The sequence below is a fragment of the Colletotrichum gloeosporioides genome, assembly GCF_011800055.1.
Source record: "Colletotrichum gloeosporioides strain Lc1 chromosome Unknown consensus_17, whole genome shotgun sequence".
NCBI lineage: Eukaryota > Fungi > Ascomycota > Sordariomycetes > Glomerellales > Glomerellaceae > Colletotrichum > Colletotrichum gloeosporioides.
This window is the reverse complement of record NW_025544662.1, coordinates 2581761-2593774: the sequence shown is the minus strand read 5'-3', so window position 1 is coordinate 2593774 and position 12014 is coordinate 2581761. Positions and strand designations below refer to the sequence as shown.

General features: G+C 57.6%; 5 protein-coding genes across 5 annotated transcripts; 2 read left to right on the top strand and 3 right to left on the bottom strand.

The window, feature by feature from the left end:
- Positions 1–754: 754 nt before the first annotated feature.
- On the bottom strand, positions 755–2430 carry GCG54_00011596 (Deoxycytidylate deaminase; the record flags this gene model as incomplete). The annotated part of the gene is made up of 3 exons (XM_045411498.1): positions 755–817; positions 872–2313; positions 2409–2430. The coding sequence occupies 3 exons, from the start codon at positions 2428–2430 to the stop codon at positions 755–757; spliced, it is 1527 nt and encodes a 508-aa protein (XP_045268556.1).
- Positions 2431–3323: 893 nt separating this feature from the next.
- GCG54_00011595 (Ubiquitin-like modifier-activating enzyme atg7) lies at positions 3324–5595 on the top strand (the record flags this gene model as incomplete). Its single annotated transcript, XM_045411497.1, has 4 exons — positions 3324–3520; positions 3573–3699; positions 3749–5080; positions 5134–5595. The coding sequence occupies 4 exons, from the start codon at positions 3324–3326 to the stop codon at positions 5593–5595; spliced, it is 2118 nt and encodes a 705-aa protein (XP_045268555.1).
- Positions 5596–6502: 907 nt separating this feature from the next.
- On the top strand, positions 6503–8439 carry GCG54_00011594 (putative MFS-type transporter PB1E7.08c; the record flags this gene model as incomplete). Its single annotated transcript, XM_045411496.1, has 4 exons — positions 6503–6803; positions 6860–6959; positions 7015–7027; positions 7081–8439. 4 exons carry the CDS (start codon positions 6503–6505, stop codon positions 8437–8439), a joined length of 1773 nt encoding a protein of 590 aa, XP_045268554.1.
- Positions 8440–8705: 266 nt separating this feature from the next.
- Positions 8706–9620, bottom strand: GCG54_00011593 (uncharacterized protein; the record flags this gene model as incomplete). The annotated part of the gene is made up of 1 exon (XM_045411495.1): positions 8706–9620. The coding sequence occupies one exon, from the start codon at positions 9618–9620 to the stop codon at positions 8706–8708; it is 915 nt and encodes a 304-aa protein (XP_045268553.1).
- A 366-nt stretch (positions 9621–9986) lies between these two features.
- Positions 9987–11131, bottom strand: GCG54_00011592 (Chaperone protein DnaJ; the record flags this gene model as incomplete). The annotated part of the gene is made up of 2 exons (XM_045411494.1): positions 9987–11024; positions 11087–11131. The coding sequence occupies 2 exons, from the start codon at positions 11129–11131 to the stop codon at positions 9987–9989; spliced, it is 1083 nt and encodes a 360-aa protein (XP_045268552.1).
- Between the last annotated feature and the right edge of the window lie 883 nt (positions 11132–12014).

The window sequence follows — 12014 nt, the reverse complement described above, 5'->3', positions numbered from 1 at the left end:
TGTCCTTTAGTCAGCGGAACTCATTATGCATCGTTTTTCCGAAGCTGTAGACTTGGTGTGTAGTCGGCCTTTGAGATGAAACCGTGAAACGGTGGCCGGAGGTGCTTGAGTCAAGAGGCTTCGGTCTCGCTTCCGGCGAAGTCGGATTAGAGTCCGTCGGAACTCTGAAATTCAGAAGCATGAAGCAACGGGCTGGTATTGTAGCCACAATTGAAACGTCACGAGATGCCCGCCTGATATCGTCGGCTTGAATCTTGCTCATTACATGTGGCTTGGGATGTGAAGTCTCGTGGCGAATTTTCGATGCATCGGCCCGTGCCGCGCGGCGTTGCATCGGGAAAAGCGGGTCTAACGGCACCGGTCCGCTCCGATAGCGTCGGGTCTAATTTGTGGACGCGACTCAACAATGCCGACGTTGACGTCTCTGAAAAACTCATGTTGTCCCAAGAATGATGCGTAGTTCAATACACTGAGGGCATATCACTGAGCTAGTTGAACAAGATCATGGAGTGAGAGGCAAAGTAAATTGAGTAGGCACAACTGTGCTAGCTGCTTTTACCGAATCAAACTTTCCGGTTGTAGGTCCTGAAAGGAACAACTTGAAAGGATGAATATTTCTTCTTGGTGATTTGGTGCCGCCAAACTTCAGAAGGCGGGTAATCTTGTTAAACTCTGTCGACTCAGACGAGGCCCATCAGGGTTCTCTCTGGCCCCGCTATGTACCAAATCCATATATAATCCGCGGGTACTTAGCTTACTGCATGCTCATGTACTTCATCTTATCCAGATTCTCCAAGTGAATCAATCCGTTCGCAGGCTGTGCCTTCGTCAGTACGATTTCACACATTCATAAGGTCCAGTCAAGACTCACCGGGATGTATTGCCTCAACTTGACACCCGCCTGCCTGAACACCGCCGCCGTCTGGTCATCCATGCTGTACCCGTGAGCGTACACAACCTCCTCGATACCGACCTGGCAGATCTTTATGCTGCAGGTGAGGCAGGGGCAGGTATCGCAGTACAGCACCGAGCCCTTGCGGATGCGCTCCCGTCCGGCTTCAAGAAGAGCGTTCTCCTCGGCGTGGAGACACAGGCACGTCGCCAGCCCGACACCGGAGGAGTTGCCCGAGTTGCAGCGGGAGCAGCCGCCGTCGGAGCAGTTCTGCAGACCGCGCGCCGTGCCGTTGTAGCCCGTCGAGATGACGCGCTTCTCGTTGCCGACGAGCACGGCGCCGACGCGGCGCTTCATGCAGTTGGAGCGGAGGGAGGCCAACGTCGCGAGGGACATGAAGTAGGCGTCCCACGTGGGGCGCAAGCGTACGGGGTCCGCGAGGTTGATCTTGCCGAGGGTGGCGTAGAGGTGGGCGAGCGAGGAGGACGTGTTCAGGAGGCGGACGGTGGCGCGGGAGATGAGGGGCTGGAGGCCGTCATTGGCGTCGTATAAGTGGGTGTCTGAGGCGAGGGCGAAGGACTCAAGGGTGCAGTGGGGGTTGACTGCGGAGCGGAAGCGGGCGTGGCGGACGGTCAGGGGGGCGTCAACGGAGACGAGCATGAAGAAGGGGCGCTTGGCGAGCTGGTCGAGGATGGCTTCGTTGTGGACGTCGGTCATGACAAAGCGGGATTGCCAGCGGGTGGTGACGTATTCCAGGAGGGACTCAGCGGAGGAAAAGTTAAGCTCGTTATCGTTGGATGAGTTGTTGCTGTTGCTGTTGCTGGTGTTGATGTTGGTGCTGCTCGGGTTCATTGAGAAGGAAGGGGCGGCGGCGTTGAGAGAGGGCGTTTCGGAGTGGTCTCCTACGGGGATGCCATTGACGGTGTTGATGGTGAGAGCGTTTTCCTGGTTGGGGTGAGGGCAGTCTTGTTTCCAGTGACCTCTTTGTCTGCAGTTGTAGCAGATGGCGTCCTTGTTGATCTTGTTCTTCTTTTTCTTGTTGTTGTTGGACTGGTTGCGCCGCGCCTCCATGAACTCGTTGGTGTCAGCAATTGAGTGAGCAGGCTCAGGCTCACCCCACGGTTCGGGCTCAGGCGAGAAGCCAAAAATGGGTGCGCGGGAGTCGGTATAGGCGTTCTCATTGCGGGGGGTTCCATTGCGGGGAGTGCTGTTACGTGGTGTATCTTCTCTCCTGTGAGGTGGCTCATAGGGAGCTTCATACGATGCGGGCGTCTCATAGCGCGCCGGCGTCACAAATCGGTCATCGCGAGTCTTCTTTTCCTCAGGTTGAGGTTCTCCGCCGGGAGTGTCGAGGCGGAGCAGCTTGAAATCATGGTGCTCGACAAGGTACTGCGCCACCGTCTTCTTGCCGGAGCAAATCCCTGCGGAGAAGTCAGGAAATTTTGTCCATGGAATAGTTGAGGTTGCGCATCTCAAACGAGACCGGGGGTGAGTTGAAAGACGAGTGTCGACTTACCACCGCAGATTCCGATGAGCATCTTGCCAACTGTCTGGTTCGGCACAGCACAGCAATATTAGGTTTTAAAAATGGAATCGACGGCAAGGTACAGTTGCAAACGGTCGAACATGAGTTGCGACTGTGGGCTTCGCAGGGCTGCTAATGCATGTGCAAGCTCTGCAACAACCCGGCAACAAGTGTCCAATGGAAAGGCGGTCCACGTCGCGAAGCCAATTCCCGCCAACGCGCTTCTCCCCTTGAGTCGCGTAAAGCGCTTTCCCACTTGGGTCGGCATAGATTACCCCGCGCCTCTTTCCGTTTCCGACGTTTAGCCGGCGGGACACAAAACGCAGGGGCCACTTTCCTAGGTCCAGCTGCGGGCATGACACAATAATGCGCACCCCGTGGCTCTGAGCTCCCCCACCTTTGTCCAGCTGGGCAGGTCCGTCGTCGCAGCCTGGGCGTTGGAGGGGAAGCTACCCTTACCCTCCCTACCTAACCCTACCTCCTGCCTGTCAGACATCATCTTGCTCTGCCTCACTCTTCCAGGTTCTCAACTTCTGCTGCTCCCGTGATCCGAAAAAAGAAGGCGTGCTCTGTTTCTGGTGCAGATGACTGATTTCCCATATTCCAGCTAAGCGAGCGTACCTTTTTGTCCGGTCGGATTCGACAGCGATTCGCCAGAGCGACCTACCTCTTCCGTCGCATCGCGCCTTCCACCATTTGAGTCATTCCGTGCCACAACGGTTGCTGCTTCCGTTTGTCACTACCTTACCTTCGTCCTTCTTCGTCCTTCGTCGTCCGTCGTCGTCCTCTTTTCCCTCGTCCAACAACATACCCAGAGTATACGATCGTCCGCTGCGCATTCGAACCCGCGTATTCCGACCGGAACCCCGCCAGGCGCATCGCGCATAACCTTTCGAAAAGCCCAAGATGGCTGCAATCCAATACGCCCCCTTCTCTTCCGAGATCGAGCTCCCCTTCTACGCCGCCCTGTTCTCTTCCAAGCTCGAACATGACAAACTGGACGATTCTGCGCGTCGGGTTCTGGGCCAGTATACCCCACTGCCCGTCGACCCGGCCCAAAGCTGCAGGATGTCAATCCTCGGCAACGCCCTCACAGCCGACCAGTAAGCAAGACTAGCTTTTGGGCTCGCGCTGCCCTCATGTTGACCCTCACAGGACTGATGAGGAGAGCAGGCCCAACGACGAGCACGTCCGCGGCGAGGGTTGGATCAAGAACGTCAACACCATCGAGGACTTCAAAAACACGGACAAGCAAGCGATGCTGAAGCTCGCAGCTCGCCATGTGAGTCCATGATTGTCTGGTTTGCATGCTGCGTACTAACTAGCGCTAGATCTGGGACGCCATAAACGATGGCACGATTTATTCCGTCCCCTCGCTTCTGTCCTCGTTTGCGATCCTCTCCTACGCGGACCTGAAGAAGTACCGATTTACATACTGGTTCGCATTCCCCGCCCTCCACTCAGACCCCCAGTGGAAGCGGACAGGTCCGATCGGCCGCCTCGATCCCAAGGAGAGCACGGCACTCGTCGACCGCGTAGGTACCTGGGCAGCGAACCGCGACAAGAGGCAGAACGGCTTCTTCCTTGCTAAGAAGGCCCGTGGCACAGATGTCAGCGACCTAGACAAGGACGCTAACAGCGACTTGCATGACCTGAATGATACCTTTGGCTATGTCTGGGAGGTGGCAAACCTCGGCGACTTTGAAAACGGCTTCTTCGACGACGTCGCTGAGGAGGATCGTTACGTTGCGTTCGTAGACCCGTCAACGTACCCCGAGAACCCGTCATGGCCTCTTCGCAACCTGCTTTGGCTCGTCCGTCAACGCTTCAAGCTGACCAAGGTGCAAATCCTGTGCTACCGAGACATCAGGGCCAGCAGACACGCTGCCAGAAGCATCATCCTGCCCCTGGAGATGGATCCCGTCGAACCGCTTGCAGTAGCCGAAATGCCCAAGGTCACGGGCTGGGAAAGAGACGCGGAAGGAAAGCTACGAGCCAGAGTCGCAAACCTCGGCGAGTACATGGATCCAACGAGGCTGGCAGATCAATCTGTGGATCTGAACCTCAAGCTCATGAAGTGGCGCATTTCACCCAACCTGGACTTGGATGCAATCAAGAACACCAAGTGTCTGCTTCTGGGGGCTGGCACATTGGGAAGTTACGTGTCGCGGAATCTGATGGGATGGGGCGTGCGGAAAATCACCTTCGTCGACTATGGCCGTGTCTCGTACTCAAACCCTGTACGCCAACCTCTCTTCAACTTTGAGGATTGTTTAGAAGGCGGACAGCCCAAGGCCGTTCGCGCAGCAAAAGCGCTGAAGGAGATTTATCCCGGCGTTGACAGCGAGGGACATGTGTTATCTGTTCCGATGGTTGGCCACCCCTTCACAGACGAGACGAAGACCAGGGGCGACTTCGACAAGCTGAAGAAGCTCATTGACGACCACGATGCTATCTTCCTCCTGATGGACAGCCGTGAGTCGAGATGGCTTCCTAGCGTCATAGGCAAAGCTGCCGGCAAGATTGTATTGAATGCCGCGCTCGGATTCGATTCCTACGTAGTCATGAGGCACGGAGCTGAGCCGGAGAATATCCAGCCGGATGATAAGGAGCGTGCGACGTTGGGCTGCTACTTCTGCAATGATGTAGTTGCACCCGCTGATGTGAGTATCCGGGGTTGAAAAGACAAGTTGCGACTCCTGCTAACCCCTTCTAGTCGCAGAAGGACCAGACACTCGACCAGCAGTGCACAGTTACTCGGCCAGGTGTTGCCCCTATGGCGTCAGCAGCAGTCGTGGAGCTCTTCGCGAGTCTTCTTCAACACCCTCTCAAGCATCATGCCAAGGCGCCTCATACGCATGATGCCGAGAATGACCCTGTTGACCATGCCCTCGGCTTGGTCCCTCACACAGTACGCGGCTACGTGCACAACTTCAGCACCAAAGTGATCCGCGGCCAGTCATACCCCTGCTGCAGTGCTTGTGGCCCTCCAATTCTGGACGCCTACAGAAAGGACGGCTGGGGCTTCGTAAAGAGGGCGCTGCAGGAGAAGGACTACGTCGCGGAGCTCTCAGGTCTTGCTGAAGTACAGCGGGAGGCCGAGAGACGGGCAGCGGTGATGGACGACTGGGAAGACGAAGAGGAGGGCGCTGACGAGGGAGACGGAGAGCTGCTTTAAGCTCTGGGTTAGAGTCAAAGTACACTTAGATTGGGAGATGGCGTTTCCATGGCCTAGCACTGTTTCTATGGGTTTACTCGGGGCGTTGTGGATTATGGCGGCTTTTGTAATGAACTAGCATCATGATGGCCTCAAAGAGAGAGTACTCGGTAGAATTGCAATTATGATTCCAATCCACCAAAACCACCAGGAGGACATTTGGGGTGCAGATGACAAGGATCCTACCCCACGCTGCACGCGCAGCTGCCCTCGGCCCGTGACCGCTGCAGGCCCTGGGGATGTTTCACAAGCTGCCCCGGACGTTCCGTAGCGCCACTAACTGATCGTCTCGATCACTGGGTGACGATGTGTTAGGCGGAGGTTACAGCACGTCTGCAACGCTATTTTCGTCCTCCATGTCCCCTGAGGTGGCGCGATGCATTTTCCGCTGCGCGCTGCGGGATGACCTGGCACCCCCCTAGATTACCTAAGGAGCGCTAATGCGCGGCGTGGTCGTTTCTTTTAGTCAGGTGTCCTCGAACTACGAGGGAGTGAGCATGGGGGTTAGGTACACTACACATCACGTCTCTTTCATCTCACCGTCCCTTTTATCTTCACTTTTCATCGGTTCTTTCATCTTTCCGTGGTTCTTGAGGTCTCTTTTATACGTGTCCTAAGATGGGAAAGATGTAGATGGCAACTGGGACTTTTGAAGGATTACGTACGTTGTTATTTGCTGAGTAAGAGCCGGGAGTGAGACGCCAACGCGACGACACGACAGCTGAGGACGGCATCATCGGCTTGCTATTTTCACGAGGATATTGAGGCTATATCTGCGACAGTCACGTGGGCGACGCGTATTACGTTACTATTACCTTTCGCCGATACACCGAGGAGCTGCTGGTGCAGCATCAGGGATTCAAGAAGCATGGCGCTCCTGCGCACGTTTGTACGCCGCCTGCTCTCCGATCAGCCCGAGTCCGTACACGACTACCTCGGCGTCGTGGTGCCTCTCGAGGAGGCGCATCTGCACAGCCACTCGGCGCGTATAGGTCGCTGCGAGTTTGAGGAACGCCCCGGGCATGAGGATGACGACGGCGACGATGAGGATGGCAAGGACCAGGGGGAGAGCACGGGGATGTTGGAGATGAGCGCGGCGGAATATACGATTGAAGGGCTGAGGAAGGAGGTTCGGAGGGGCGGGAGGGGGATGTGGACGGAGTATGAATGTGAGTTATCTGCGTGATGGATGAAGCTTGATGAGATGGTTAATGGGAGGGGGCAGTGAAATCCAAGCTTGTCAACAAGGCGATTCAGGATATCGGGATGGGGAGGTATAATTGGCAACTCTTCATCCTATGCGGCTTTGGATGGTTTGCGGATAAGTAAGTCCATCTCAACCCTCTCGTTCATCATGAACTTCACTAACCATGTTGCCAGCTTATGGATGCACGTGAGTCTTCACCACCCTCCCCCTCAACCCTCCCCTCAACTGACAGCCACCAGGGCGTCTCCCTAACCCTCCCCTCCCTCTCCGCCGAGTTCGCCATCTCCGAAAAGACCGTCCGCTACACCACCTCCTCCATCTTTCTCGGCCTGTGCTTCGGCTCCTTCGTCTGGGGCATCGGCTCCGACGTCCTCGGCCGCCGCATCGCCTTCAACATGACGCTCCTCATCACCGGCGTCTTCGGCATCCTGCTCGCCTTCGCGCCCTCCTGGGGCTGGGTCTGCTTCCTCTTCGCGTCCCTCGGCTTCGGCGTCGGCGGCAACCTCCCCGTCGACGGCGCCCTCTTCCTCGAGTTCCTCCCCGACGCGTCCAGCTCGCTGCTCACCCTGCTGTCCGTGTGGTGGCCCGTCGGCCAGCTGAGCTCGTCGCTGGCGGCGTGGTATTTTATTGTGAACTGGCCGGCCGACCAGGGCTGGCGGCGCTTCGTGCTGACCATCGGGCTGGTCACGTTCATCATGTTCGTGGTGCGCTTCTTCGCGTTCCGGCTGTTTGAGTCGCCCAAGTTCCTGCTCTCCAAGGGGCGCCAGGCGGAGGCCGTGGCCGTGGTGCACGGTATCGCGTACCGCAACGGCGCGAAGACGTGGCTCACGGAAGAAATCCTCGACGCCGTGGTGGAAGGCGTCGCCACCGACGACGATGACGGGACAACCGCCTCGCGACGCGGGAGGACCGCCGGCGTGCTCAAGGACAAGATGAAGTCCTTCTCCGCAGACCGCCTGCGCCCGCTCTTCAAAACCCGCACGCTCGGCCTCGCGACCGCGATCGTGTGGTTCGTCTGGGCGACCATCGGCATGGGCTACCCTCTCTTCAACGCCTTCCTCCCGCAGTACCTCTCCCACGGCGGCGCCGCGCCGCCCGAGGGCAGCCCCGACGCGGGCGCGACGCCCATCACGCCGGCGACGTACCGCACCTACGCCATCACGTCCGCGGTCGGCGTGCCGGGCAGCCTGCTGGCGGCGTACCTCGTCGACCAAAAGTCGCCCTGGCTTGGGCGGCGGGGGACCCTCGCATGCTCGACGTTCGTGTCCGCGGTGTTCCTCTTCATGTTCGTCAAGTTCGGCACGTCGCCCGCGAGCCAGCTGTTCTTCAGTTGCGTGGAGAGCTTCTCGCAGAATATCATGTACGGCGTGCTGTACGCGTTCACGCCCGAGATCTTTCCCGCGCCGGTGCGCGGGGCGGGGACCGGGGTGGCGAGCTTTTTGAATAGGGCGATGGGGCTGATGGCGCCGGTGCTGGCGGCGAATATGCCGGGCGACGGGACGACGACGCCGATTTATTTGAGTGGTGCGCTGATTTTGGCGGCGTTTGTGGGGATGTGTGCGATTCCGATTGAGACGAGGGGGAGGCAGAGGTTATGATGTGGGAGCGAGTTCCTTGTGTGAAGGGGGTTTTGTGAGGGATAAAGGAGTTTAGACTGGACGTCTCTGGAGACGTTGGGTATAGATTTGTAAAATGGATTGATGTGTTTGGTCGTGTCCTGGGTATGCAAGAATGGCAGTGAACATGCCTCGCACAGCCATGTAGCTGATCACAGATGGCGTTCATCCCCGGAAGCCTTGGTCCCAAATCCGGCCCCCCTTCTGCTTCTTATCCTTTTTCCGACATCAGTCAACCAAAACCCGCATCACATCAACACCTTCGCGAACGCATCCCCCAGCCCCCTCTCCACAAGCCACCCCTCCACAGCCTTCATGTCCCCCCGATTCGCCCTCTGCCCCCTCCTCTCCCCCACCGAGTCCGTGATCTCCGTCATGTCCGCAAACACCCGCTCCACGCCCTCACCAACTTCTCTATGCCGCTCGCTGACCTTCTTGTGGTGCGCGGGTATATCCCCCCACGACTCGGTCTTGATGAAGCGCATGTAATCATCCACATTCTGCGAGGGGCCCTCGAGGCACAGCAGGCCCGGTTTCCCCGCGTAGAGGAAGCCCGTGAGGCGGTACCGCGGGGCGTGGATGATGAAGTCGTCGCGCTTGGAGCGCGTTGAGATGGAGGGGAAGTAGAACCACACGCGCACCAGGGGTCCTCCCCCCGACGCAAGGGGGTCTGAAGGCGTGGCTGCTGCTGCTGCTTCTTCGGCGGCTTGTGAGAGGTGTGCGGAGGTTGAGGCGGCGATGGCCTCGATTGTGCTGAAAAGGTCTTCGTCCTCGGGGATGAGGGCGTTGAGGGTTGTGGTGGCGGCGCGGGAGAGCCAGGGGGGCTGCTGGATGCGGACTTTGATGTGTGGAGGGTCCTCTGGGGTGGAGGGCTCTGTGTGTGAGAAGGGGACTGTGATGTCCAGGGGGAGGGTCTTGTCATCGGAGTCGGGGATGGATAGGTTGAGGAGTAGTGTTACGCTGGGCGGTGTCTTCCTTAGTGAGGATGAGTTTGATGAGCCGTTTTCGAGGTCTGCTTTGAGGGTGCCCAGGAGGTTAAATGAGTCCTTGTCGAGGGTCACTTCATCTTCGGTTGGGTACATGGCCATTAAGAGATCGATCTGGCCGATTTGGTGCTCGATGAGGTCTGGGGGCAGAAGGTGCCATGATGTAGCAGCTGCCATTGTGAGTTGGTATTTCAAGAGTGTCTCTGATTCTGAAAATGAAGGAACTGAGAGATAGAGGAGGTGAGTATCTCACTCCGATCCCGGTCACTTCGTGATGGTTGGCGGGGGAGGGGCATTGTGGATGAAGGGTTTTTGGATGTGCGCCACAGTCTTCAGCCACAGACGCCACATCTTGAATCTGAGAGATCTCGACAATAAGCTTGTTTATTTTTAGACCTGCCACTTCAAAGTGGCCACGGCTGCTTTTCACAGCAGTGCGGGATAGGTTGGCAATTGAAAGGACACAAAAAGATGTGGTATTTGTATGTCGTCTATGAAAACCATGGTGTACACGTATGAAGAAGGCAAAGTCTAGACGTCGTCTCACGTTCGGTTACCCTTCGCGCCAGCAGGCGCATCAACTCTCCTCTTGCGGAACGAGTTGCCCATCGCGTCTCTAACCATCGGATCCGCCCGAATCGTGTTCTGCACAAGCCAATCCTTCACCTTGGCGCGCACACTGCTCAGAGCCTCCTTGTCGCCCATGAACGGCGTCATCTCCATGTCCAACAAGCGGTTCGCCTCGCCGTCCAGCCCGCGAACCAAGTTCTCAAGCCTCTGCAAGCCCTCGTCGACAGCAGCCGCCGATCCCTCGGCAGCGCGCTGCGCCGCCTGGCCCTGCGGGTTCAGCAGCGGCCCGATCTGGCTGAAGGCAATGTACATCGTGACGGCCGCCTGGCGCGCGAGCGACACGAGCTGGAACTGCAGGTACGGCGGGCGGCGCAGGATGGTGCTCAGCGCGGTGTTGGCCATGGCGAGGTAGGGTGGCATCTCGGGGCGGGTGACGACGATGAGCTCGGCGACGAAGAAGGTCAGGAGGACGACCCAGCGCCAGTAGCGGCCCCAGTCGAGGTAGCCCAGCAGGCCGAGGCCGTAGGTGGCGGCGGCGGCGATGCCGTAGTGGGGGATGGTGCCGGAGAAGACGCCGGCGGAGACGAAGTCGTAGACGGTCTTGCAGTTCTGCCAGTTGCCGACGACGGGGCCGAAGCGCTCGTAGGCGAAGCGGCGGTTGGGGTCGGAGAGGGTCTCGGAGGCGGTCTTGAGGTGCATGAAGCGGGCGGCGGCGGCGGACGAGTCGCCGGTCTGCTTGTCGGGGTGGTAGACGGCGGCGAGGCGGCGGAAGCGGGACTTGATGATGCGGACGGGCGCGGAGGCGGCGACGTCGAGGTCGGTGTAGAACGTGCCCTGGCGGCGGAGGGTGTGGTCGGCTTCGATCAGGGTGTAGAGGAGGTAGGCAGAGACGACGAGGATGTAGATTCGGCGGCGGTGGATGGCGTATTTCGCGGAGCCGGGTTGGGGTTTCGGGTCGCCGGCGCGAATCGCGAGGCCATAGTAGATTGATTGGACCCAGGAGGTTGCTAGCTTTGGGGTTGGTTAGTGATGTAATTCTCAAGACGAGGGTGCAGAGGGGATGGTTCGCGTACGTTGGGCAAGAAGGCCCAGCCTATGAGGGAGAGCGCATTCGACATTGTGATTAAATAGTCATTCCCGAAATGACGGACGTCGCGCGACTGCGGCCAGAGTGCAGAGAAATCTGGCTGTGTAAAGGCGGGCGGGGAGTGTGGACGTGAAGCTGGCAAGGTGATAACTTGGTGATGCGGCTTATTGACTTGCTGGCGTTTTGACGCAACCGGTACCCACATCGAATCGAAAGCTGACCTCATCCCGTCTCTTGCAGGCAGGCACAGCTGGCCAGGGCATTGATCCCTGTCGTCCCATGGTCAGATGAATGTGATTGGAGGGAAGCAATCAAGCTCCAGCTAAGTGGGGCACTGTCCGTTCAGTGTCCCCCATTTTCATCCCTTCAGAGTTCCCGAACGAACGTCGTCACCTTCGTTCTGACTTGTCACACTTTGAGAGTGAATGATGTGCGACCGACATTGAATTTCTTCTGTGCTTTCGATCCGGTTGCTTTGATAGTCGAGGACATGTGCTGAAGTTGACTTTAAGCTTTAGTCAGTCGACGAAATCCCTGATATTTTAGTGGACAAGCCCCCAGACTCAGGGGCTACCGTCAAAAGTCGAGTTGCGAATGGCAACAACTTCTATCAGCCAAATTCAAGCCACTCGTCGGGCAATTTCAATTAATTTCCAAGTAGTACATGTAGTTAAAGCACCACAGATGGAGGCAGGGCGGCGGCTATGGTGTTGGTACTCATAACTTTTGTGTTTGCCCGATGGCACTTTATGTAGGATAAGCTATGCATGCTCCAATCAGCAATGGGGGATTCAACGACTACTCCGTGCCAGACCGCGATAGGAGTTTTGGACTCGATGTAGGTGAGACTTGTCTCCAGCATTCTTCCCGCTGGTCTCAAGGTTATTTGGTGGGCTTTGCCAGGTGAAGCAAGC